The following is a 27,974-nucleotide window of genomic DNA, read 5'->3' as shown; positions in this document are numbered from 1 at the left end:
AATGCAATTCTTTTCGGGGTCCGTAGCTTATCCCACAACACTCCCTCTTACAGTTTTTCTCCAGCCGAAATATAATCCTGCAGCAACAGGACATGTGAGTTATTATGTTGCTTATAATTAATGTACATTTTTCATGAGTGAAAATCAAGTCTGAATTTTCAATCAGTGGAGGCTTTTAATAATGTCTGGAAAGGATGAAATGGAATGGCCTCATTGAAACCATGTGTTTGAGGTATTCTATTCTAATTCCACTAATTCTGCTCCAGCTATTACGGGGAGTCCCGTCCTCTCCAGTTAAGGTGCCATCAACCTGGGAATTCAAAGTGGAAATTACAGAACTTTAGACGCCCTTTTAAACAGCAATTGTTCATTTTTTGGGGGGGTGCAGGAAAGTTCTCTTGCAAATGATCAAATTAATATCCTACATCTGTAGCTGTGTGCATGGCCACATACAGTAGGTGTGTGTGTGTGTGTGTGTGTGATGACGTAGTGCACATAAAAAATTTTTTTTTTCGCAGTTCAATTCCCATGTGCCGACGTAAATGGGTTTCCTTCGCAACTCTATCGATGGTTTTCTCACAACAACAACAATGGCGTTATGTAGTGAGTGTTTCCACTCTGGTATTGGCAGGTGCAGTCTCGCTAACAGCTTGCAGATACAGTACATGTTGAAATTATTACGGACAATTATTTTTATTTGTCGATGATCAAGTCACCAAAATAAAGGTGTGGATATTTATTGAAAGGAGCGTCAGGCTCATGACCTTTAGACCCTGTGAAGTTCATCATAATTTATTCTGCTCGGGCTCCCGAGTGGCGCAGCGGTCTAAGGCACTGCATCTCAGTGCTTTGAGCCGGTCACTGCAGACACCCTGGTTCGATTCCGGGCTGTATCACAACCAACCGTGAGTCCCATAGGGCGTCGCACATTGTAAATAAGAATGTGTTCTTCACTGACTTGCCTAGTTAAATAAACAGTAAAAAAATAATGTGTGTAGCCTAATAAACAGCTTCCTGAGGAGGGTGGGAGGACCACACAACGTGTCATCCATACGATGGTTATTATAGCAATATTTGAGCACAGACATTTCTCCCATAGTAGATTTTACCCCAAAACATCTACTGTATGCCTGTCTGTCTGTCTGTCTGTATGTCTGTATGCCTGTCTGTCTGTCTGTCTGTCTATATGCCTGTCTGTCTGTCTGTCTGTCTATATGCCTGTCTGTCTGTCTGTCTGTCTGTCTGTCTGTCTGTCTGCCTGTCTGTCTGTATGCCTGTCTGTCTGTCTGTGTCTGTGACCCAAAAAGATCCCACCTCATCTGGCGTGTTGAGGCGTGTTGAGGCGCGTTGAGGCGCGTCGAGGCGCGTTCTGCTTTCTCAACATTTTGTAAAGTTTACCGATAAATGTTTGGTTTTCCACCGTGAAATGTCCGACATTAAAAATATAAATAAATAAAAAGGTTGGATGGAAACCCTAGTTACCTCGTTTTCTTTTTCTAAGTTGTTACTTCATTAAAGTTATTAATTAATTAAAGTTCAAGTGATCATTTTGGGTTATGCAGATGAATGTGTAAAAGTAAAAAAATTATCATAATAAAAACCAGAGAATAAATCAGAAAAGTTGTAGAAATTAAAACTGACAACGAAATTATACTTTTGCTTCAGTCAAAATTAGATATCTATATTCTTTAATGTTCATCATGAATGGAATGACCAGGCCTCCCGGGTGTCTCAGTGGTCTAAGGCTGAGATTCTGGGTTAGAGCCCAGGCTCTGTCGCAGCCGGCCGCAACCGGGAAGCGCAAAATTGGCCCAGCGTCGTTCGGGTTAGGGAGGGCTTGGTCGGCAGGGATGTCCTTGTCTCATCGCGCACTAGTGACTCCTGTGGCGGGCCGGGCGCAGTGTACGCTAACCAGGTCGCCAGGTGTACAGTGTTTCCTCCGACACATTGGTGCGGCTGGCTTCCGGGTTGGATGGGCATTGTGTCAAGAAGCAGTGCGGCTTGGATGGGTTGTGTTTTCGGAGGTCGCGTGGCTCTCGACCTTCGCCTCTCCCGAGTCCGTACGGGAGTTGCAGCAATGAGAAAAGATAGTAACTACTAGCAATTGGATACCACGGAATTGGGGAAGTAAAAAAATATACATATATAAAAAATAAATGTAATGACCCCTCGCTCTTCATGGTCTTGTAAGATGATGATGTAACACAACAGGTCTGATTATCAAGCCTGTCAGAAATCCTGTAAACATGTGACGTAATCAACATGGCGCAGGAAATTAGCATATTGTCAGAATAGAATGTCAGTCAGTCATCTGAAAGAAGGAAAAGAACACGCGTAGGGAAGGAAAAATACTCTTCCAATTGTTGTTTTGATTATAATCATCATCATCATCATCATCATCATCATCAGATTATCGTAGTCGCCGGTAAAAACAAAATGTCTGCTTGTGACATATTCAATGTGAATGCAATGTACTATTTCTCAAAAATGTGTCCGTGGAAAACCAACAAGAAGTCGTATTGCATTCCCTGACAGGCAACGCAATACGAGATGTTGATTTCAGTAGAATGTGTCTACCATTAAAGGTAAAAACACAATGGCTTGGGGTTTTTTGTTTTTTTGTTGTTGCCCTTTCATATAGTTCTCCCACATTAACCAAGGTGATTTAAAAAGTAACCGTGGGAAATAAAGTGACTATTAAACTGCGTCTAATTCAACGGGTCCACTCTGTCATCGTGATGAAAACAGCATGAATCTAACTGTGAAGGCTCTCCATTTCTATTAAACTGCGTCTAATTCAACGGGTCCACTCTGTCATCGTGATGAAAACAGCATGAATCTAACTGTGAAGGCTCTCCATTTCTATTAAACTGCGTCTAATTCAACGGGTCCACTCTGTCATCGTGATGAAAACAGCATGAATCTAACTGTGAAGGCTCTCCATATAGACAGCAGATTTAAAGATGGAGGTGTAAATCCACGAAAACATTATAATACCCTGTAAGAATGTATCAGTACCTTGCTCTTGTTAGTCATATTAACCGGGTTTCCCCTTGTCTCTCTTTTGAAGTTATTTAAAAACCAAAACATTGTGAATACAGGATTCCTTTCATTTATTAAATAAGGTTTGCATCGTTGCAAGGTAACCCATGTCTGTGGAATGTAATGTTAGTGTGTTATTGTCCTAAATGTTTTTTAAAAAAAATGTATTTTTTTAGGTCACCTCATTAATGCAAATGCATAGGAATATTATAGTGTTTACCCAGGTGATTACCATATCTCTTTCCCAAACCATGTCCTTAATATTGTCCTCTTTTCATCCGCAGGCCAAGAGCGGATTGGGACGGACTCTAAGTACGAGCAAGAGGGGAAGGTTCAGTTTGTGATCGATGCAGTGTACGCCATGGCCCACGCCCTTCACAACATGCAGAGAGACCTGTGTCCTGACGTCTCTGGGATCTGTCCCGATATGGACTTGGCCGGGGGCAAAAAACTGCTCAAGTACATTCGCAGTGTCACGTTCAATGGTAAGTACGATGTGCGATGTGTACGATGTGATGAACACCTCTTTTCCAATAGCCTGATGAAAGTCTCTTTAGACTAAAATGTTGGGGAAATATTTAGGCGAAGTGTTGGTAAACTTTTTAGCCGAACTGTTGGTCCGATATTTAGCAGAACTGTTGGTCCGATATTTAGCAGAACTGTTGGTCCGATATTTAGCAGAACTGTTGGTCCGATATTTAGCAGAACTGTTGGTCCGATATTTAGCAGAACTGTTGGTCCGATATTTAGCAGAACTGTTGGTCCGATATTTAGCAGAACTGTTGGTCCGATATTTAGCAGAACTGTTGGTCCGATATTTAGCAGAACTGTTGGTCCGATATTTAGCAGAACTGTTTGTGAAATATTTAGACGTCGATGTTAGTTAAATAAATCTACTGCTGCCAGAGATAGGGCTGCAACATTGTCTTTCATTTGTGAAGTATACAAACAAATACCAGGCCATGTTCACACTGTAGGAAGTGATGTCATAACAGACCATGGTCACACTGTAGGAAGTGATGTCATAACGGACCATGTTCACACTGTAGGAAGTGATGTCATAACGGACCGTGTGCACACTGTAGGAAGTGATGTCATAAGAGACCATGTTGACACTGTAGGAAGTTATGTCATAACAGACAATGTTCACACTATAGGAAGTGATGTAATAACAGTGTTTACAAGGAGAAAGTATATAAAGGGCTATTTTGTACACAGTAGGAAGTAAAATAGTAGCCTAATTGACAGGCAACACAGTTCTGGTTTGTTTGTGGAGTTATTCAGGCAGCAGCTAAGGTAAATGCGTAAGACATGATAATGGTGTTTGCTGCTCATAGCTCCCCCCTCGTCCTGGAGAATGCAACATCCAAAGCAAGTTTACACAGGATATCTTATTGACTGTGTGGAAGAGACAAGACCAAAGAGGGAAGCTGTGTTCTAAATGGCTGTTCCCTATAGGGCTCTGATCAAAATACGAGCACTATCTAGGGAATAGTATGCCATTTCAGACACAGACAAAGACTCTGAGGCACAATATGAGGAGAAAAAAAACATTTTAGGAATTGATTGGATTTTAGTGGAAGTAGAGAAAAGACCATGTTCATACATTACACAGACGTCAACACACAGATACACTACTGCCCTAAATGTTTACGTTAAGAATCACAGAAAACATCCTAGCAAAAAATGATTTTGCTTTCTTGTAGAAGAAAGGGAGCCTTGTGTGAACTCGTTTTTTAACCTAGAGAGAGACACTCCTCAGATAGGAATGACGACGTGTGATAAAGATCAATGCTCTGCAGATAATCTCTTTATTTTTTAAAGATTTCTATTTAATGTGCTGAAAAACATGTATTTTATTTCTTATAAAGGCACCCCTAAACCAGGGGTCTCATAATTCCAGGCACTGCCTGAAATAGTATGAAAATCACCATTGAAAACATTGAAAACACATTAAAACACCTTGTATGAGGTTGTATCACGAGGAATAAAACACATTAAAACACCTTGTATGAGGTTGTATCACGAGGAATAAAACACATTAAAACACCTTGTATGAGGTTGTATCATGAGGAATAAAACACATTAAAACACCTTGTATGAGGTTGTAGCACGAGGAATAAAACACATTAAAACACCTTGTATGAGGTTGTAGCACGAGGAATAAAACACATTGAAACACCTTGTATGAGGTTGTAGCACGAGGAATAAAACACATTAAAACACCTTGTATGAGGTTGTAGCACGAGGAATAAAACACATTAAAACACCTTGTATGAGGTTGTATCACGAGGAATAAAACACATTAAAACACCTTGTATGAGGTTGTAGCACGAGGAATAAAACACATTAAAACACCTTGTATGAGGTTGTATCATGAGGAATAAAACACATTAAAACACCTTGTATGAGGTTGTATCACGAGGAATAAAACACATTAAAACACCTTGTATGAGGTTGTATCACGAGGAATAAAACACATTAAAACACCTTGTATGAGGTTGTAGCACGAGGAATAAAACACATTAAAACACCTTGTATGAGGTTGTATCATGAGGAATAAAGCACATTAAAACACCTTGTATGAGGTTGTATCACGAGGAATAAAACACATTAAAACACCTTGTATGAGGTTGTATCACGAGGAATAAAACACATTAAAACACCTTGTATGAGGTTGTATCACGAGGAATAAAACACATTAAAACACCTTGTATGAGGTTGTAGCACGAGGAATAAAACACATTAAAACACCTTGTATGAGGTTGTATCACGAGGAATAAAACACATTAAAACACCTTGTATGAGGTTGTAGCACGAGGAATAAAACACATTAAAACACCTTGTATGAGGTTGTAGCACGAGGAATAAAACACATTAAAACACATTGTATGAGGTTGTAGCACGAGGAATAAAACACATTAAAACACCTTGTATGAGGTTGTATCACGAGGAATAAAACACATTAAAACACCTTGTATGAGGTTGTATCATGAGGAATAAAACACATTAAAACACCTTGTATGAGGTTGTATCACGAGGAATAAAACACATTAAAACACCTTGTATGAGGTTGTATCATGAGGAATAAAACACTTTAAAACACCTTGTATGAGGTTGTAGCACGAGGAATAAAACACATTAAAACACCTTGTATGAGGTTGTAGACCGAGGAATAAAACACATTAAAACACCTTGTATGAGGTTGTATCACAAGGAATAAAACACATTAAAACACCTTGTATGAGGTTGTAGCACGAGGAATAAAACACATTAAAACACCTTGTATGAGGTTGTATCACGAGGAATAAAACACATTAAAACACCTTGTATGAGGTTGTATCACGAGGAATAAAACACATTAAAACACCTTTTATGAGGTTGTATCATGAGGAATAAAACACATTAAAACACCTTGTATGAGGTTGTAGCACGAGGAATAAAACACATTAAAACACCTTGTATGAGGTTGTATCATGAGGAATAAAACACATTAAAACACCTTGTATGAGGTTGTAGCACGAGGAATAAAACACATTAAAACACCTTGTATGAGGTTGTAGCACGAGGAATAAAACACATTAAAACACCTTCTATGAGGTTGTATCACGAGGAATAAAACACATTAAAACACCTTGTATGAGGTTGTAGCACGAGGAATAAAACACATTAAAACACCTTGTATGAGGTTGTATCATGAGGAATAAAACACATTAAAACACCTTGTATGAGGTTGTATCATGAGGAATAAAACACATTAAAACACCTTGTATGAGGTTGTAGCACGAGGAATAAAACACATTAAAACACCTTGTATGAGGTTGTATCACGAGGAATAAAACACATTGAAACACCTTGTATGAGGTTGTAGACCGAGGAATAAAACACATTAAAACACCTTGTATGAGGTTGTAGCACGAGGAATAAAACACATTAAAACACCTTGTATGAGGTTGTAGCACGAGGAATAAAACACATTAAAACACCTTGTATGAGGTTGTATCATGAGAAATAAAACACATTAAAACACCTTGTATGAGGTTGTATCATGAGGAATAAAACACATTAAAACACCTTGTATGAGGTTGTATCATGAGGAATAAAACACATTAAAACACCTTGTATGAGGTTGTAGACCGAGGAATAAAACACATTAAAACACCTTGTATGAGGTTGTAGCACGAGGAATAAAACACATTAAAACACCTTGTATGAGGTTGTATCACGAGGAATAAAACACATTAAAACACCTTGTATGAGGTTGTATCACGAGGAATAAAACACATTAAAACACCTTGTATGAGGTTGTAGACCGAGGAATAAAACACATTAAAACACCTTGTATGAGGTTGTATCATGAGGAATAAAACACATTAAAACACCTTGTATGAGGTTGTAGCACGAGGAATAAAACACATTAAAACACCTTGTATGAGGTTGTAGCACGAGGAATAAAACACATTAAAACACCTTGTATGAGGTTGTAGCACGAGGAATAAAACACATTAAAACACCTTGTATGAGGTTGTATCATGAGGAATAAAACACATTAAAACACCTTGTATGAGGTTGTATCACGAGGAATTAAACACATTAAAACACCTTGTATGAGGTTGTATCATGAGGAATAAAACACCTTGTATGAGGTTGTAGCACGAGGAATAAAACACATTAAAACACCTTGTATGAGGTTGTAGCACGAGGAATAAAACACATTAAAACACCTTGTATGAGGTTGTAGCACGAGGAATAAAACACATTAAAACACCTTGTATGAGGTTGTATCACGAGGAATAAAACACATTAAAACACCTTGTATGAGGTTGTATCATGAGGAATAAAACACATTAAAACACCTTGTATGAGGTTGTATCACGAGGAATAAAACACATTAAAACACCTTGTATGAGGTTGTAGCACGAGGAATAAAACACATTAAAACACCTTGTATGAGGTTGTATCATGAGGAATAAAACACATTAAAACACCTTGTATGAGGTTGTATCATGAGGAATAAAACACATTAAAACACCTTGTATGAGGTTGTATCACGAGGAATTAAACACATTAAAACACCTTGTATGAGGTTGTATCATGAGGAATAAAACACATTAAAACACCTTGTATGAGGTTGTAGCACGAGGAACAAAACACATTAAAACACCTTGTATGAGGTTGTAGCACGAGGAATAAAACACATTAAAACACCTTGTATGAGGTTGTATCACGAGGAATAAAACACCTTGTATGAGGTTGTAGCACGAGGAATAAAACACATTAAAACACCTTGTATGAGGTTGTAGCACGAGGAATAAAACACATTAAAACACCTTGTATGAGGTTGTATCATGAGGAATAAAACACATTAAAACACCTTGTATGAGGTTGTAGCACGAGGAATAAAACACATTAAAACACCTTGTATGAGGTTGTAGCACGAGGAATAAAACACATTAAAACACCTTGTATGAGGTTGTGTCATGAGGAATAAAACACATTAAAACACCTTGTATGAGGTTGTATCACGAGGAATAAAACACATTAAAACACCTTGTATGAGGTTGTATCATGAGGAATAAAACACATTAAAACACCTTGTATGAGGTTGTATCACGAGGAATAAAACACATTAAAACACCTTGTATGAGGTTGTAGCACGAGGAATAAAACACATTAAAACACCTTGTATGAGGTTGTATCATGAGGAATAAAACACATTAAAACACCTTGTATGAGGTTGTATCATGAGGAATAAAACACATTAAAACACCTTGTATGAGGTTGTAGCACGAGGAATAAAACACATTAAAACACCTTGTATGAGGTTGTATCACGAGGAATAAAACACATTAAAACACCTTGTATGAGGTTGTAGCACGAGGAATAAAACACATTAAAACACCTTGTATGAGGTTGTAGACCGAGGAATAAAACACATTAAAACACCTTGTATGAGGTTGTATCACGAGGAATAAAACACATTAAAACACCTTGTATGAGGTTGTAGCACGAGGAATAAAACACATTAAAACACCTTGTATGAGGTTGTAGCACGAGGAATAAAACACATTAAAACACCTTGTATGAGGTTGTAGCACGAGGAATAAAGCACATTAAAACACCTTGTATGAGGTTGTAGCACGAGGAATAAAACACATTAAAACACCTTGTATGAGGTTGTATCATGAGGAATAAAACACATTAAAACACCTTGTATGAGGTTGTATCACGAGGAATAAAACACATTAAAACACCTTGTATGAGGTTGTAGCACGAGGAATAAAACACATTAAAACACCTTGTATGAGGTTGTATCATGAGGAATAAAACACATTAAAACACCTTGTATGAGGTTGTAGCACGAGGAATAAAACACAGTAAAACACCTTGTATGAGGTTGTAGCACGAGGAATAAAACACATTAAAACACCTTGTATGAGGTTGTAGCACGAGGAATAAAACACATTAAAACACCTTGTATGAGGTTGTATCACGAGGAATAAAACACATTAAAACACCTTGTATGAGGTTGTATCATGAGGAATAAAACACATTAAAACACCTTGTATGAGGTTGTATCATGAGGAATAAAACACATTAAAACACCTTGTATGAGGTTGTATCATGAGGAATAAAACACATTAAAACACCTTGTATGAGGTTGTATCATGAGGAATAAAACACATTAAAACATCTTGTATGAGGTTGTAGCACGAGGAATAAAACACATTAAAACACCTTGTATGAGGTTGTATCACGAGGAATAAAACACATTAAAACACCTTGTATGAGGTTGTATCATGAGGAATAAAACACATTAAAACACCTTGTATGAGGTTGTATCATGAGGAATAAAACACATTAAAACATCTTGTATGAGGTTGTAGCACGAGGAATAAAACACATTAAAACACCTTGTATGAGGTTGTATCACGAGGAATAAAACACATTAAAACACCTTGTATGAGGTTGTATCACGAGGAATAAAACACATTAAAACACCTTGTATGAGGTTGTAGCACGAGGAATAAAACACATTAAAACACCTTGTATGAGGTTGTATCACGAGGAATAAAACACATTAAAACACCTTGTATGAGGTTGTATCACGAGGAATAAAACACATTAAAACACCTTGTATGAGGTTGTATCACGAGGAACAAAAGAGAAGGACACAAAGACCTCCAAATATTTTGTAGCTCAATTTCTCTTCCGATGATCCTATTTTCATAGCCTGCTAATATTTTCCTCTGGGAAGAAACGGCTACGCAATTAGCCGACTCTGCAATGTGCTAAATGGCTTTACAGGTATCTTATAAAGCTCCCTACAACATCATCTATTTAACTCTCACATTTGTTTTCATAAAACGTGGCGAGATACAGTACCAGTCAAATGTTTAGACACACCTACTCGTTGAAGGGTTTTATTTGGACTATTTTCTACATGGTTGAATAATAGTGAAGACGTGTTGTGTTATTTCATAGTGTTGATGTCTTCACTATTATTCTACAAGGGAGAAAGTAGTAAAAAATAAAGACAAACCCTTGAATGAGTCGGTGTTCTAAAACTTTTGACCGGTACTGTATATATATGGTGCAGGTCGGCAGGCTGGCTTAGGGACAGGCAGAGTGGTCAGGCAGGCGTGCTCAGAGTCAGGACAGGCAAAGTGGTCAGGCAGGCGTGCTCAGAGTCAGGACAGGCAAAGGTTAAAACCGAGAGGGCAAGAAAAGAGAGTCTAGAAACAGCAGGGCGCTGAGACACAAAAGGCTGGTTGACTCAAACAAACAAGACCAACAGACACACAGAGAACACAGGTATAAATACACAGGGGATTATGGGGAAGATGGGCGACACCTGGAGGGGGGTGGAGACAAGCACAAGGACAGGTGAAACAGATCAGGGTTTGACACCAAGAGACTTGCAGCTGTAATTGCTTCAAAAGGTGGCTTTACAAAGTAATGACTTTTGGGGGGGGGGGTGAATACTTTCACAGGCCACTGTAATCTGTATCGGCTGTGAATAACAATAAAATAGTAAAGACAGGTGTGATATTTGCACATTGTAATATTATCAGAACACTGCTTTACACAGTACGATCGTTTATTCTACATGGAACTCTTACAGTTGGAAAATATGAAAACGCTGTTTACAATATTTACATGAAATCAACCACTGGAGATTTGAAGACAGACCCTCACCCAGAGACCTGTACATATCAGTGTGTTGGACAGAGAGCTGTACAGGTCAGTGTGTCAGACAGAGAGCTGTACATATCAGTGTGTTGGACAGAGAGCTGTACAGGTCAGTGTGTCAGACAGACAGAGAGCTGTACAGGTCAGTGTGTCAGACAGACAGAGAGCTGTACAGGTCAGTGTGTTAGACAGACAGACAGAGAGCTGTACAGGTCAGTGTGTCAGACAGACAGAGAGCTGTACAGGTCAGTGTGTCAGACAGACAGAGAGCTGTACAGGTCAGTGTGTCAGACAGACAGACAGAGAGCTGTACAGGTCAGTGTGTCAGACAGACAGAGAGCTGTACAGGTCAGTGTGATAGACAGAGAGCTGTACAGGTCAGTGTGTTAGACAGACAGAGAGCTGTACAGGTCAGTGTGTTGGACAGAGACCTGTACATATCAGTGTGTTAGACAGAGAGCTGTACAGGTCAGTGTGTCAGACAGACAGAGAGCTGTACAGGTCAGTGTGTTAGACAGACAGACAGAGAGCTGTACAGGTCAGTGTGTCAGACAGACAGAGAGCTGTACAGGTCAGTGTGTCAGACAGACAGACAGAGAGTTGTACAGGTCAGTGTGTCAGACAGACAGAGAGCTGTACAGGTCAGTGTGTCAGACAGACAGAGAGCTGTACAGGTCAGTGTGTTAGACAGAGAGCTGTACAGGTCAGTGTGTCAGACAGACAGAGAGCTGTACAGGTCAGTGTGTTAGACAGACAGACAGAGAGCTGTACAGGTCAGTGTGTCAGACAGACAGAGAGCTGTACAGGTCAGTGTGTCAGACAGACAGACAGAGAGTTGTACAGGTCAGTGTGTCAGACAGACAGAGAGCTGTACAGGTCAGTGTGTCAGACAGACAGAGAGCTGTACAGGTCAGTGTGTTAGACAGAGAGCTGTACAGGTCAGTGTGTCAGACAGACAGAGAGTTGTACAGGTCAGTGTGTCAGACAGACAGAGAGCTGTACAGGTCAGTGTGTTAGACAGACAGAGAGCTGTACAGGTCAGTGTGTCAGACAGACAGAGAGCTGTACAGGTCAGTGTGTCAGACAGACAGAGAGCTGTACAGGTCAGTGTGTCAGACAGACAGAGAGCTGTACAGGTCAGTGTGTTAGACAGACAGACAGAGAGCTGTACAGGTCAGTGTGTCAGACAGACAGAGAGCTGTACAGGTCAGTGTGTCAGACAGACAGACAGAGAGCTGTACAGGTCAGTGTGTCAGACAGACAGAGAGCTGTACAGGTCAGTGTGTTAGACAGACAGACAGAGAGCTGTACAGGTCAGTGTGTTAGACAGACAGACAGAGAGCTGTACAGGTCAGTGTGTTAGACAGACAGACAGAGAGCTGTACAGGTCAGTGTGTCAGACAGACAGAGAGCTGTACAGGTCAGTGTGTCAGACAGACAGAGAGCTGTACAGGTCAGTGTGTCAGACAGACAGAGAGCTGTACAGGTCAGTGTGTCAGACAGACAGACAGAGAGTTGTACAGGTCAGTGTGTCAGACAGACAGAGAGCTGTACAGGTCAGTGTGTCAGACAGACAGAGAGCTGTACAGGTCAGTGTGTCAGACAGACAGAGAGCTGTCAGGTAATTATTTTATTTTTAAATGGGGGGGGGGGTATATGATATTTTGCCTCTAACTTTCTCACTCATTGTTCATGATTCATTCAGGATTATCCCTCATCATGGTAGCATCCACCTGTAATGTAGAAGTGTTTAGAAACATATTCTATTCTTATTTACAATATCCATTTCCCCCGAAATGACACAATACACTACTTCCCATTCGTTTCTACTGGGCACAAAATGCATCTGAATCACAACCAACTGAATCACAACTAAAACAAAACAGCCAATCCCCTGTAAAGGTTGGAACAATGTACAAAAAGTGTGGTATTTTCTAAACGGTTCAGGCGATATGGATATAACTACCTTCAAAATGAAAGTTGACAGTCTCCACTTTAACCTCGTAGTCATTGTATAATTTCTAATCCAAAGTGCTTGAATCATTGAGTCTCTCTGTAGGTATTACACGTAGGTCTCCGTCAGTCTCTCTGTAGGTATTACATGTAGGTCTCCGTCAGTCTCTCTGTAGGTATTACACGTAGGTCTCCGTCAGTCTCTCTGTAGGTATTACATGTAGGTCTCCGTCAGTCTCTCTGTAGGTATTACAAGTAGGTCTCCGTCAGTCTCTCTGTAGGTATTACATGTAGGTCTCCGTCAGTCTCTCTGTAGGTACTACATGTAGGTCTCCGTCAGTCTCTCTGTAGGTATTACACGTAGGTCTCCGTCAGTCTCTCTGTAGGTATTACATGTAGGTCTCCGTCAGTCTCTCTGTAGGTATTACATGTAGGTCTCCGTCAGTCTCTCTGTAGGTACTACATGTAGGTCTCCGTCAGTCTCTCTGTAGGTATTACACGTAGGTCTCCGTCAGTCTCTCTGTAGGTATTACATGTAGGTCTCCGTCAGTCTCTCTGTAGGTATTACATGTAGGTCTCCGTCAGTCTCTCTGTAGGTATTACAAGTAGGTCTCCGTCAGTCTCTCTGTAGGTATTACACGTAGGTCTCCGTCAGTCTCTCTGTAGGTATTACACGTAGGTCTCCGTCAGTCCCTCTGTAGGTATTGCAAGTAGGTCTCCGTCAGTCTCTCTGTAGGTATTACATGTAGGTCTCCGTCAGTCTCTCTGTAGGTATTGCAAGTAGGTCTCCGTCAGTCTCTCTGTAGGTATTACACGTAGGTCTCCGTCAGTCTCTCTGTAGGTATTACACGTAGGTCTCCGTCAGTCTCTCTGTAGTGATGGATGATCTACTTCCTGCAGTTATTGATCAATAGAACTGTTCTTTATCGAGAACATAAGCTAGTTGTAGAACAGTTGTACCGTACACGCACCGCTGGCTGATGAAAAGATATAAACCGCTCCTTCAAGTTGTGCTGCTGAACCTTCTGCAACTTGTTCAAAGGGTTTAAAACATCTCCAGTGTAAAGAGATTTTAAAAAATTAAAAAAGAGACAAAAAATAAATAAATAATTGTGCATAATAATTGTTTTTGAAAAATCTGATGTTTGTTTCTGGCGGTTTTGTTATTGTTATTATTTATAGCCCCTTGACCATGTAGCCTAAAATAATACGATGGTCATGAGATCACTGATACTCTCCTCTAAGAGGCTGTTAAGTGCATCACCACAGTGAAGAGACAACAGTCAGTTATTCTCCTCTCTAGGAGCAGAGGGAGATACTTCCTCCTCTATAACTCCTTCACCCCAGAGACGGAGGGAGATACTTCCTCCTCTATAACTCCTTCACCCCGGAGACAGAGGGAGATACTTCCTCCTCTATAACTCCTTCACCCCAGAGACGGAGGGAGATACTTCCTCCTCTGTAACTCCTTCACCCCAGAGACAGAGGGAGATACTTCCTCCTCTATAACTCCTTCACCCCAGAGACGAAGGGAGATACTTCCTCCTCTAAAACTCCTTCACCCTAGAGACAGATACTTCCTCCTCTAAAACTCCTTCACCCCAGAGACGAAGGGAGATACTTCCTCCTCTAAAACTCCTTCACCCCAGAGACAGAGACAGATACTTCCTCCTCTATAACTCCTTCACCCCAGAGACGAAGGGAGATACTTCCTCCTCTAAAACTCCTTCACCCCAGAGACAGAGACAGATACTTCCTCCTCTATAACTCCTTCACCCCAGAGACGGAGGGAGATACTTCCTCCTCTATAACTCCTTCACCCCAGAGACGAAGGGAGATACTTCCTCCTCTGTAACTCCTTCACCCCAGAGACAGAGGGAGATACTTCCTCCTCTATAACTCCTTCTCCCCAGAGACAGAGGGAGATACTTCCTCCTCTATAACTCCTTCACCCCAGAGACGGAGGGAGTCGAGGCATCAGTCAGCATGTGAGAGAGGAGATAATGAAGCATGAAGCGACTAGCTGGCAAGGGGCAACAGGCTTCGATTTGGCGCCCACACAGCAACGCAGGCACATCAGGGACTCTGCAGTCACACTCTTTTGTACTGTCTTGGTATCTTCCCATAATCACCCCTGTCACTGTTGCCATAAAATCTCTTCCCTTAAAAATATCTCTGAACAAACTAATCTTGATATGACTTTAAGAGATACTTTCAAGCATACAGGGGTATCATGGAATAACCAAGGAGTCTATTAAGCAGTTAAATGCTGTTAAGCAGTTAAATGCTGGGTCCAGTTTGCAAAGCTAATTCTTGAGCTGAGTATGTTATGTACTGTAGGCTATATTTAGTTCTGTGTATGTTACGTGTGATGATTGTGAGGCGCTATACAAATTAGACAGTCACACAAGACGAGGACTTCAAATAGGTCTATGACAGGTCAAGGGAACTGTAGCCTACTGTTTAGATGGGTTAAATGGAAACTGACATCTGGACATGGACTATAAGTCTGTAACCTGTTAATATTAACTCCTGTAGAATGAAGAATTTCTTGCAGTAAAATGTTACACTAAAATGTAGGCAACATTTTTTAATTGATTCATTTATTTCTGCATCTCCCGAGAAGATAGTATTTCAACCAGAAACATACTGTATCTAAAATCAGGCAACAAAATATTCCTGCACCCCCTGTCAAAAACATAATTCTTACGTCTTTGACTGTATCCTATTAGCAAATGTTCTATATTTGCGGGTTAGGGCCTCAGATTTTCACTTTATCACATATAGTCGGGTGGTTGCGGACGGGTTATTAGGAATTGTGGGTGGGTCAACCTTCTAACAGGCACCGTTATAACAGTTACAGAGTTTAATGGCTGTGATTGGAGACAACTAAGGATGCATCAACAACATTGTACATACTCCACAATACTAACCTAAATGACAGAGTGAAAAGAAGGAGGCCTGTACAGAATACAAATATTACATTAAGTCACTAAAGTAATATTACATGAAAAATGTGGCAAAGAAATTCACTTTTTTGTCCTAAATACAAAGTGTTTTTTTTAAAGCAAATTCAACACAACACATCAGTTCTTAGTTAGTTCTTCATATTTTCAGGCATAGTGGTGGCTACATCGTGTTATGGGTATGCTTGTCATAATTTTTTAGGATAAAAATAAACAGAATGGAGCTAAGCTCAGGTAAAACCCTAGAGGAAAACCTGCTTCTGCTTTCCAACAGTTGCTTACCAAGAAGACGTCTAATGTTCCTGAGTGGCCGAGTTACAGTTTTGACTTTAATTGGCTTGAAAATCAATGATCAAGACTTGAAAATGGCTGTCTACCAATGAATAACAATCAACTTGACAGAGTTTGAAAACATTTTTAAGGAATAATGGGTAAATATTGTGCAATCAAGGTGTGCAACACTCACCCAGAAAGACTCACAGCTGTAATCGCTGCCAATGGTGATACTAACATGTATTGACTCAGGGCGTTGAAACTTATCTAATCAAAATATACATTAGTGTTTTATTTTCCATAACTGTTTCTTCCGCTGAGACATTACAGACTCTTTGTGTAGATCGTTGACAAAAACAAAAAAAAAATATCTCAATCCATTTTAATCCCACTTTGTAAGACAACAAAATGTGGGGGGAAAAAATCAAGGGGTGTGAATACTTTCTGAAAGGTCCTGTATGCACCAGTCAGGATGTTCATGGGTATCTGATGGGGATTGGTAACCCCATCATATGGCTAGCTTTTCGAGGGCGCGGCTTGCTAAGATGGCGGCCGTGTGTGTTTGCGAGAGGCAGAGGTCCGGTCTCGATGTGAGCTGGTGAGGGAGAATGAGGTACCTCTAAGCCTGTCAGCAACTCTAACCAAGTGATTATATGTTCATGTTAGGAAACTCAGCCTTTTTACAAAGTGCAGGGATGTAACATAGCACGCGTCAAGTTGTGCCGTTGCCTCCCGTTACAGGAAGTGCTGGGACGGCGGTGAATTTCAACAGGAACGGTGATGCTCGGGGACGTTATGACCTGTTCCAGTATCAGATGGACAACAACAGCTCCCCGGGATACAAGAACATTGGACAGTGGACCGAGACATTACAGCTCAACGTGAGTACGATGCAAGCGGAGGGATTTGAACCAAGGTCTCCCGCGTAGTAACCCATCGTCTTAAAGCCATTACACCAAGAGGGCATTCTAGTGGTCTGAGTGTGTCTTCGACAGGGATACTCTGTTACGTTATCGTGCGCATGTTGAGTTTGTCTACTCTCTCATAGTACTCTCTCCTAGTACTCTCTCCTAGTACTCTCTCCTCGTACTCTCTCCTCGTACTCCCTCCTGGTACTCTCTCCTAGTACTCTCTCCTCGTACTCTCTCCTCGTACTCTCTCCTCGTACTCTCTACTAGTTCGGTCCCCTCATACTCTGTCTTCGTACTCTCTCCTAGTACTCTCTCCTCGTACTCTCTCCTAGTTCAGTCTCCTCGTACTCTCTCCTAGTACTCTCTCCTCGTACGCTCTCCTAGTACTCACTCCTCGTACTCTCTCCTAGTTCAGTCTCCTCATACTCTCACCTCGTACTCTCTCCTAGGTCTCTCTCTTCGTACTCTCTCCTAGTACTCTCTCCTTGTTCTCTCTCCTAGTTCTCTCTCCTAGTTCAGTCTTCTTCTTTTTTCTTCTTCTGTGGATTTAATATGGCGATTGGCAACCAACTTTAATGTGTATTACTGCAAACGACTGGACTGTGGTTCTCGTTCATCTTTTATTCACCCACGTGTGTATATGTGTATATGCTCCTAAAAACCAGAGAGGAGATGGGAGAGGCAGGACTTGCAGTGCACCAGGCACTAAAATAAATGTACGCTCTATTATAGCGCCTGGCTATGCAGATGCTCATTGACGCGCGTGAGCAGTTTGGATGAAATGATTCATGCTTGCGCACACAATGCTGCCGGTGTGGTCAGCATGTAAAAGGAATCATACAACGGGTGGGTCTAATCCTGAATGCTGATTGGTTAAAACTGCATTCCATCCCGTGTCTATTCCATAAATTACCACCGGCTAAATCTATGACTTTAAAATGCCTATTTGCTCTGTTACATCTGACTGCACAATTCACTGTCTCATCAGCCCAGCCAGGCAATTTATAAACTTGATCTCCACTATAAAAAAACATCTAGACATTATCTCACATTTCTTTTAGACTGACATTTAGCTTTCAACAGCGGAGAATAAACCTTCCTGTCTGTCTCTCCGAAATTTGCAAAATTGTTTCAAAATTCTAATTCGATCTATAGTAATGAACGTGTCGGGAGTCGAGACGAGACAGAGAGACAGGCAGGCAGCGCTTCTCAGCCAGTCAAAATCAAGAATTAGCTGGCCATTTATAGGGAATAGGGTGCCATTTATAGGGAATAGGGTGCCATTTATAGGGAATAGGGTGCCATTTATAGGGAATAGGGTGCCATTTAAAGGAAGCCTTTATTAGGGAATAGGGTGCCATTTATAGGGAATAGGGTACCATTTTACAAAAAAATTCACCTTTATTTAAACAGGTAGCCCAGTTGATAACAAGTTCTCATTTATAACTGCGACCTGGCCAAGATAAAGCAAAGCAGTGTGACAAAGAACAACAACACAGAGTTGCACATAACCAAACATACAGTCAATAACATAATAGAAAAATCTTATACAGTGTGTGCAAATGGCATAAGGAGATAAGGTAATAAATAGGCCATAGTAGCGAAGTAATTGCAATTTAGCAAATTAACACTGGAGTGATATATGAGGAGATGATGATGTGCAAGTAGAAATACTGGTGTGCAGAAGAGCAGAAAAAGTAAATAAAACAATATGAGGTAGATGGTTGGATGGGCTATTTTCAGATGGGCTGTGTACGGGTGCAGCGATCAGTAAGCTGCTCAGACAGCTGATGCTTAAAGTTAGTGAGGGAGATATAAGTCTCAAACTTTAGCAATTCTTGCAAATCGTTCCAGTCATTGGCAGCAGAGAACTGGAAGGAAAGGCAGCCAAAGGAGGTGTTGGCTTTGGGGGTGACCAGTGAGATATACCTACTGGAGCACGTGCTACAGGTGGGTGCTGCTATGGTGACCAGTGAGCTGAGATAAGGCGGGGCTTTACCTAGCAAAGACTTATAGCTGACCTGGAGCCAGTGGCTCTGGCGACGAATATGTAGCGAGGGCCAACCAACGAGAGCATACAGGTCACAGTGGTGGGTGGTATATGGGGCAATAGTGACAAAACGGATGGCACTGTGATAGACTCCATCCAATTTGCTGAGTAGAGTGTTGGAGGCTATTTTGTAAATTACATCGCTGAAGTTGAGTATCAGTAGGTTTTTCAGTTTTACGAGGGTATGTTTGACAGCATGAGTGAAGGAGGCTTTGTTGCGAAATAGGAAGCCGATTCTAGATCAAGGAATCACCAGCAGCAAGAGCGATAACGTTGATATATACAGAGAAAAGAGTCAGCCAGAGAATTGAACCCTGTGTTACCTCCATAGAGACTGCCAGAGGTCCGTACAACAGGCCCTCCGATTTGACACACTGAACTCTATCTGAGAAGTAGTTGGTGAACCAGGCGAGGCAGTCATTTGAGAAACCAAGGCTATTGAGTCTGCCGATAAGAATACAGTGATTGACAGAGTCGAAAGCCTTGGCCAGGTCGATGAAGACGGCTGCACAGTCTTTTATCGATGGCGGTTATGATATTGTTTAGTACCTTGAGCGTGGCTGAGGTGCACCCGTGACCAGCTCAGAAACCAGATTGCACAGCGGAGAGGTAAAATGAGATTCAAAATGGTCAGTAATCTGTTTGTTAACTTGGCTTTCGAAGACTTTGGAAAGGCAGGGCAGGATGGATATAGGTCTGTAACAGTTTGGGTCTAGAGTGTCACACACCATTAAAGAGGGGGATGACCACCGCAGCTTTCCAATCTTTAGGAATCAAGGAACAATTTGAAAGAGAGTTTGAACAGACTAGTAATAGGGGTTGCAACAATGGCAGCAGATCATTTTAGAAAGAGAGGGTTCAGATTGTCTAGCCCAGCTGATATGTAGGGGTCCACGTTTTGCAGCTCTTTCAGAACATCCGCTATCTGGATTTGGGTGAAGGAGAAGCTGGGGAGGCTCGGGCAAGGCTCGGGGGGCTGTTGGCCGGGGTTGGGATAGCCAGGAGGAAACATGAGCAGCCGTAGAGAAATGCTTCTTGAAATTCTCGATTATCATGGATTTATCTGTGGTGACAGTGTTACCTAGCCTCAGTACAGTGGGTGCTCTTGTTCTCCATGGACTTTACAGTGTCCCAGAACCTTTTGAAGTTAGAGCTACAGGATGCAAATTTCTGTTTGAAAAAGATAGCCTTTGCTTTCCTAAATGACTGTGTGTATTGGTCCCCGACTTCCATGAAAAGTTGTATATCGCGGGGACTATTCGATGCTAATGCCGTCCCCCACAGGATGTTTTTGTGCTTGTCGAGGGCTTTCAGGTCTGGAGTGAACCAAAGGCTATATCTGTTCTTAGTTCTAAATTTTTTGAAATGGGCATGCTAATTTAAGATTGTGAGGAAATTACTTTTAAAGAACAACCAGGCATCCTCTACTGACGGGATGAGGTCAATATCCTTCCAGGATACCCGGGCCAGGTCGATTAGAAAGGCCTGCTCGCTTTGAATAGGGTGCCATTTATAAGGAATAGGGTGCCATTTATAAGGAATAGGGTGCCATTTAAAGGAATAGGGTGCCATTTATAAGGAATAGGGTGACATTTATAAGGAATAGGGTGCTATTTATAAAGGAATAGTGTGCTATTTGGTACACAGTGACTTTCAAACTTGCTAGTGGGCTGGCGACACATGGAGCTGTGGAAACATGCAAATAGATCAATGGGGATTATAGATGGCATGTTTGTTATTTTGTGCTCATATTCGTTAATGCAAAGAGGAAGAGATTGATTATGTTAATAACTGCTAGACTTGTCCCTTGGTATAATGCCCAGGAGGGGGTCCAACTTGACGTGATGGTAAAGGGCCAAGGGCCACACCCTCTCATGCAATGTCATGCCAATTAGCCACTTTGTGGCGCTATAATAAGCGATTGAAAATGCAACTTTAAAATGTCATGCCCGTGCGACCTAGAGGGTGAAAATCTAGTACGTACGTCCCTCTCAAGGAACAAATTTGCCGAATGACCGATCGGCACAAAAGTTGATAGATGTCATCTATGGACCAAGCTCTCACAATGTATTTTTTTTTCCCAGGATAGCATGTGACCAATAAACATTCACGTGGGCGTGGTCTGGCACAGAAATGTGTTTTTGTAACGAAAACAAGGTAACACATGTTCCAAAAAACCCTGCAAGACTCAACTTATCACATTCAGATCGACCACTTGGTGACGCTATAACGGGCATCTGTTTATGTCTCTTGATCTGTTTGACTCAGAGTGATCGGTTTATGTCTCTTGATCTGTTTGACTCAGAGTGATCTGTTTGTCTCTTGATCTGTTTGACTCAGAGTGATCGGTTTATCTCTCTTGATCTGTTTGACTCAGAGTGATCTGTTTATGTCTCTTGATCTGTTTGACTCAGAGTGATCTGTTTATCTCTCTTGATCTGTTTGACTCAGAGTGATCTGTTTATCTCTTTTGATCTGTTTGACTCAGAGTGATGAAATGTGGAGCTCAAAGGTTATGATTTATTTTAATTTTTATGTATTTGTATTTGTTGATCTTTTATAAACAATACAACGTATACACATACTAACGACAACGGGATATCTATCTAACTTTTACTGTATGGTTAAGTTTGGCCACATGTTGATGCTGATGGACAGGACAAAATAGTTCATAAAATGGTAGCCATATTGTTTGAGCTTTTTGTATCTGAAGTTCTAAAGATGTACCAAACTTGGTGCTGATTGGTCCAGTGGTTCTGGAGAAGAATGTTTTAACCCCTTAAAGTCATCGTCATAAAAACATTTCCAAAATTCTTGAAAAGCGTTTTGCATGATCTGTTTGATTTAGAATTCTGATATCTGGCAAGTGTGGTGAGGAGTAAAGAAATAGCTCATCCAATGTGTCAATTTCTTTCCCCCGATGGTGGCAAATATGGCCCACAGCTTGGACCCCGTCATAGCTGCTTGTAGCTATTTATGTATTTGTAACTTGTAATGTTCACCCTACCAACACAGCTCTAACAGTAGGGCCTTTGCTTTTCGATCCCCAAATCGATTTGGCATGCTTTATGGAATACCATGTACACAGTTCATTTGTCATCCTTGCCAGGATCTCAGGGGAACTGCGTCCCCAAACTGAATACCTTATTCCTTTTGCAGTGCACTAAATAGACAATATGGGTGCCGTTTGGGACACAGTCTATGTCCCTGGCATGATTTCATCTCTCCCCAGTCTCCCCGGACACTAAGGCTGAGTCACGGATGACTCCAGCTCCAGACTCCAAGGACGGCCCCTTAGCTCCCCGTGAAAAAATGTCATCTCTGCATCATTATGCCCAGTGTGGGGAATAGGCTGTAGGGCTCAATGACTGAACCACTCGGACAAGGGGTGTTTGGGATTATGTGACTGGCAAAGACACAAAGTCAAATGAAGTCCTCTTAGTTTGTCATTTTGAGCTACTAGATGTCTAGGTAGGGTTTTTACTGCTTAAGTTAAACAACGGAGATCACGCTACATAGAACATGAACTGTTACTTTATCCGGCTTGAATGCACACGTACAAGCCATCTATAGAGAGAGAGAGATGAAGACAGAGAGAGAGAGAGAGATGAAGACAGAGAGAGAGAGAGAGAGAGAGAGAGAGAGAGAGAGATGAAGACAGAGTGTTTGTGAGAGCAAGAGAGTGAGAGAGGGAGAGAGGGAGAGAGAGAGAGAGATGGAGACAGAGTGTTTGTGAGAGCAAGAGAGTGTGAGAGAGGGAGAGAGAGCGCGAGAGAGAGAGAGAGAGAGAGCGCGAGAGAGAGAGAGAGAGAGCGCGAGAGAGAGAGAGAGAGAGCGCGAGAGAGAGAGAGAGAGAGAGCGCGAGAGAGAGAGAGAGAGAGCGCGAGAGAGAGAGAGAGAGAGAGCGCGAGAGAGAGAGAGAGAGAGAGATAGAGAGATGAAGACAGAGTGTTTGCGAGAGAGTGAGAGAGAGAGCGCGAGAGACAGAGAGAGCGCGAGAGCGCGAGAGCGCGAGAGCGCGAGAGAGAGAGAGAGAGAGAGAGAGAGAGAGAGAGAGAGAGAGAGAGAGAGAGAGAGAGAGAGAGAGAGAGAGAGAGAGAGAGAGAGAGAGAGCGAGAGCGAGAGCGAGAGCGAGAGAGAGAGAGAGAGCGAGAGAGAGAGAGAGAGAGAGAGAGAGAGAGAGAGAGAGAGCGAGAGCGAGAGAGAGAGCGCAAGAGAGAGAAAGAGATGAAGACAGAGTGTTTGTGAGAGCAAGAGAGTGTGAATGAGACAGACAGACAGACAGACAGACAGACAGACAGACAGACAGACAGACAGACAGACAGACAGACAGACAGACAGACAGACAGACAGAGCAATACAGATTGAATCGAAAGACAGGAAGCCCTGCTCTCAGATCAGCTTTCTCCATTCAAATATTACCTTAAAGTTAAAATGATTTCACAATACTGACAACAGATCAGCTCACAGAGAGATAATTCCACCTATTACTGCGTCTTATTCTAATGCTTACCCAATAAAAATGACTTAAATCACCGATTCGGCACATCAGGTCACATTTTAGGCTACGCGTCACAAAATATTGTATATTGGGACAAATTAAAGACATTAGCCTACAAGTAGCAAAACTGATTGAATATTTAAGGTATTTAAATCTGTTTGATTTTAATGCAGTCATCTAGGTTTTCATTTGAAGCATATTTTATTTGTATTATTGGCAAAGACATAGGTCACTTTTTATTTGTAGTCAACGTTGTTCTGAAGTCATCGCAGGTCACAGAGAGAAGGATAAACCCACGTGATTTCGTGTTTAACGGAGATCTAATGTGTATTGAGTGACGCGAGGGCAACAAAAAATAAATAAATCATCTGACGATCCACTTAGCTCTTCTGCGAGTGATCTGAGGCAGGCGTTAGATTACGAGTGTTTTCAAGTGCAAAGTTAATAACAATGATTTTGGGAAAACAGCTCAGAGATTTTATCAACGATGAACTTAGCTTTAAGACGCTTTTGGGAACCCAGGCCCAGTCTCACTGGGTTCTGATCAAAAGTTGCATAGGGAGTACAGTGCCATTTCGGACACCAACTCAGCGATATTGGGTATAGGTAGAGATGGAAGGAGAGAGAGGCAGCAACTAACTGTAGTGAGTTTAATTTCTTCATGTTTCAAGCAGATCCAACCGTTTAATAATTCATGGATGTTACACAATCTTCATTTGCCTGGGCTTAAATTAGCATTTTCTTAAAAAAAAAAAAAAACTTTTTAGGCTTTTAAGCTGTCTAATGTCTCTCTGGTTTAAATGTACCTCAACTCTGACACTCTGTAGTTTTCAACACTGAGGGAATTTAACCCCAGTGCTCTAACAAGCATTGATACAATTTTTTTTCCTCTTCAATATGAATTAATAACTTGAGTATGTCTGATACTGTCACACTCTTCAGATCTGGAGAACTATTTCATGTTTGAGTGATATGATCATCTCTGTCATCTCTATTAGCAGCAATGATCTTTGATCTTGATCTCGTCAACTGGGATTCCTACGGAACTTTCAGGCTCAGCTTGTTTCCCCACTCTTCCCTATATAATGCACTACTTCTGACCACCAGGGCCCATAGGGATAATGCACTACTTCTGACCACCAGGGCCCATAGGGGTAATGCACTACTTTTGACCACCAGGGCACATAGGACTCTGTTTAAAAGTAGTTCACTATGTTTGGAATATAGAGTGCTAATTGGGAAACAGGCTCAAATGCATTGTAACAAACAAACTGTAATTTATACAGTAATCATGGATATTATCAACAGTAAAATACTATGAAAAGTTTTAATGCACATTACTGTAAATGATGTTGCATTGTGGGAACATTTTGTGAGTAGTGAAATAATTGCTATATTTCTAATGGAGTGTCAAAACCCTTTTGATTACTAGTGGGTGCACGACATTGTTTTCTCTGACAATTTCTTTATTTAACTAGGCAAGTCAGTTAATTAAGAACAAATTCTTATTTTCAATGAGGGCCTAGGAACAGTGGGTTAACTGCCTGTTCAGGGGCAGAACGACAGATTTTTATCTTGTCAGCTCATGGATTTGATCTTGCAACCTTTCAGTGACTAGTCAATGCGCTAACCACTAGGCTACCTGCCATACATGGCTCCCGAACTAACGTCTGTTAAGTCGTGCCTCATAAGAGGTTGTAGTTGTTGCACCTTTCAGTGAAAATGATGTACCAATTTAAAAAGTATGTGGTAGCATCATCAATTAACAATGTGTAGGGGACAGATTGGATCAATTAACAATGTGTATGGGGACAGATTGGATCAATTAACAATGTGTAGGGGACAGATTGGATCAATTAACAATGTGTAGGGGACAGATTGAATCAATTAACAATGTGTAGGGGACAGATTGGAGTGGCATCTAGTCTTAAACCTTTAAACCTTTTCCATGTCCTTCTGATCTGCCCTGTAGTCGCTGCCAGTTTGGAAGCCTTTGTCAAGGCCTCTAGAACTGTACGTGTTATAAAAGCCAACCTGCTTGTACCAATCCCATCCAACCTGTTTGTACCAATCCCATCCAACCTGTTTGTACCAATCCCATCCAACCTGCTTGTACCAATCCCATCCAACCTGTTTGTACCAATCCCATCCAACCTGCTGGTACCAATCCCATCCAACCTGTTTGTACCAATCCCATCCAACCTGTTTGTACCAATCCCATCCAACCTGCTGGTACCAATCCCATCCAACCTGTTTGTACCAATCCCATCCAACCTGTTTGTACCAATCCCATCCAACCTGTTTGTACCAATCCCATCCAACCTGTTTGTACCAATCCCATCCAACCTGTTTGTACCAATCCCATCCAACCTGCTGGTACCAATCCCATCCAACCTGTTTGTACCAATCCCATCCAACCTGTTTGTACCAATCCCATGCAATAACAGTAAATACAGTGAAACACAAACCCCAATCCCCTCACTGAAATTCATCCATCCATCCATTCATTCACCCATTCATTACATTTACAGTAGCATTAACTTTTTACAGTATAATACAGTAAATTATATGGAATTGTACCGTGTGTCATTACACAGTACTTGATTGGATACAGTATTTAGATTTCAGTAGGTCTGCTGATTACAGTAGGTCTGCTGCCATATCTAAATCAGAAACTTGCTGAGTGACCTGTAAGTTACTGTCAAATTCACAGCATCCCCTTAAAACTGTGACTGAGGATGAGTCAGATGTTTGTTACCCTCGGGAGACAAGGACTTTGACTGCCAAAACTGTCTCCTGAATCAATCAATTTACCCCCAATTTTGTAATATCCAATTGGTAGTTACAGTCTTGTCCCATTGCTGCAACTCCCGTACGGTCTCGGGAGAGGTGAAAGTCGAGAGCCGTGTAACCTCTGAAACAAAACCCAGCCAAGCCACTCTTCTTCTTGACACAATGGTCACATAACACCAATGTGTCGGTGGAAACATCGTACATCCGGCGACCATGTCAGCGTACATGCGCCCGGCCCGCTACAAGGAACACTACTGCTAGAGCGCGATGGGACAAAGACATCCCGGGCCGGACAAACCCTCCCCTAACTCGGATGATGCTGGGGCAATTGTGCGTCGCCTCGTGGGTCTCCCAGGTTGCGGCCGGCTGTGATACAGGATCTGTAGTAATGCAGCTAGCACTGCAAGGCCTTAGACCGCTGCGCCACTCTGGAGGCTCACAAGTGTCCTCTTAGTCTAGGAGAGGTTCCACCAGAGTTTGTCCTGTTATTGTTTTTTTGGGATCCCTTTTAGCCGACGCCATTGGTGACAGCTAGTCTTACTGTGGGATGGCATGTAACGAAAAATACTTTACAGACAAAAGTCTTACACATACAGTTGAAGTCGGAAGTTTACATATACACCTTAGCCAAATGCACTTAAACTCAGCATTTCACAATTCCTGACATTTAATCGTAGTAAACATGTCCTGTCTTAGGTCAGTTACTTTAATTTAAGAATGTGAAATATCCGAATAATAGTAGAGAGAATTATTTTTTTCAGCTTTTATTTCTTTCATCACTTTCCCAGTGGGTCAGAAGTTGACATACACTCAATTAGTATTTGGTAGCATTGCCTTTAAATTGTTGAGCTTGGGTCAAACGTATCAGGTAGACTTCCACAAGCTTCCCACAATAAGTTGGATGAATTTTTGCCCATTAATCCTCCTGACAGAGCTGGTGTAACTGATTCAGGCCTTTTTCAGTTCTGCCAACAAAGTTTCTATGGGTTTGAGGTCAGGGCTTTGTGATGGCCACTGCAATACCTTGACTTTGTTTTCCTTAAGCCATTTTGCCACAACTTTGGAAGTATGCTTGGCGTCATTGTCCATTTGGAAGACCCATTTGCGACCAAGCTTTAACTTCCTGACTGATGTCTTGAGATGTCTTGAGATGTTGCTTCAATATATCCACATACCTCATGATGCAATCTATTTTGTGAAGGTCACCAGTCCCTCCTGCAACAAAGCAACCCCACAACATGATGCTGCCACCCCTGTGCTTCACGGTTGGGATGGTGTTCTTCGGCTTGCAA

The 27,974-nt window shown here is 41.5% G+C and overlaps 1 protein-coding gene across 1 annotated transcript in view; it reads left to right on the top strand.

The window, feature by feature from the left end:
- The window catches only part of LOC110493301 (metabotropic glutamate receptor 7-like), a 361,224-nt gene that overhangs the window by 218,477 nt on the left and 114,773 nt on the right, over positions 1-27,974 (top strand). The window contains exons 6-7 of the mRNA XM_036950952.1: positions 3,327-3,527; positions 17,169-17,308. Coding sequence (XP_036806847.1) covers positions 3,327-3,527; positions 17,169-17,308 — 341 coding nt within the window. The remainder of the gene's footprint in view (positions 1-3,326; positions 3,528-17,168; positions 17,309-27,974) is intronic.

This window comes from Oncorhynchus mykiss, chromosome 17, assembly GCF_013265735.2.
Source record: "Oncorhynchus mykiss isolate Arlee chromosome 17, USDA_OmykA_1.1, whole genome shotgun sequence".
NCBI lineage: Eukaryota > Metazoa > Chordata > Actinopteri > Salmoniformes > Salmonidae > Oncorhynchus > Oncorhynchus mykiss.
Note: the sequence above shows the minus strand (reverse complement) of the source record. Positions and strands in the feature narration are given on the sequence as shown.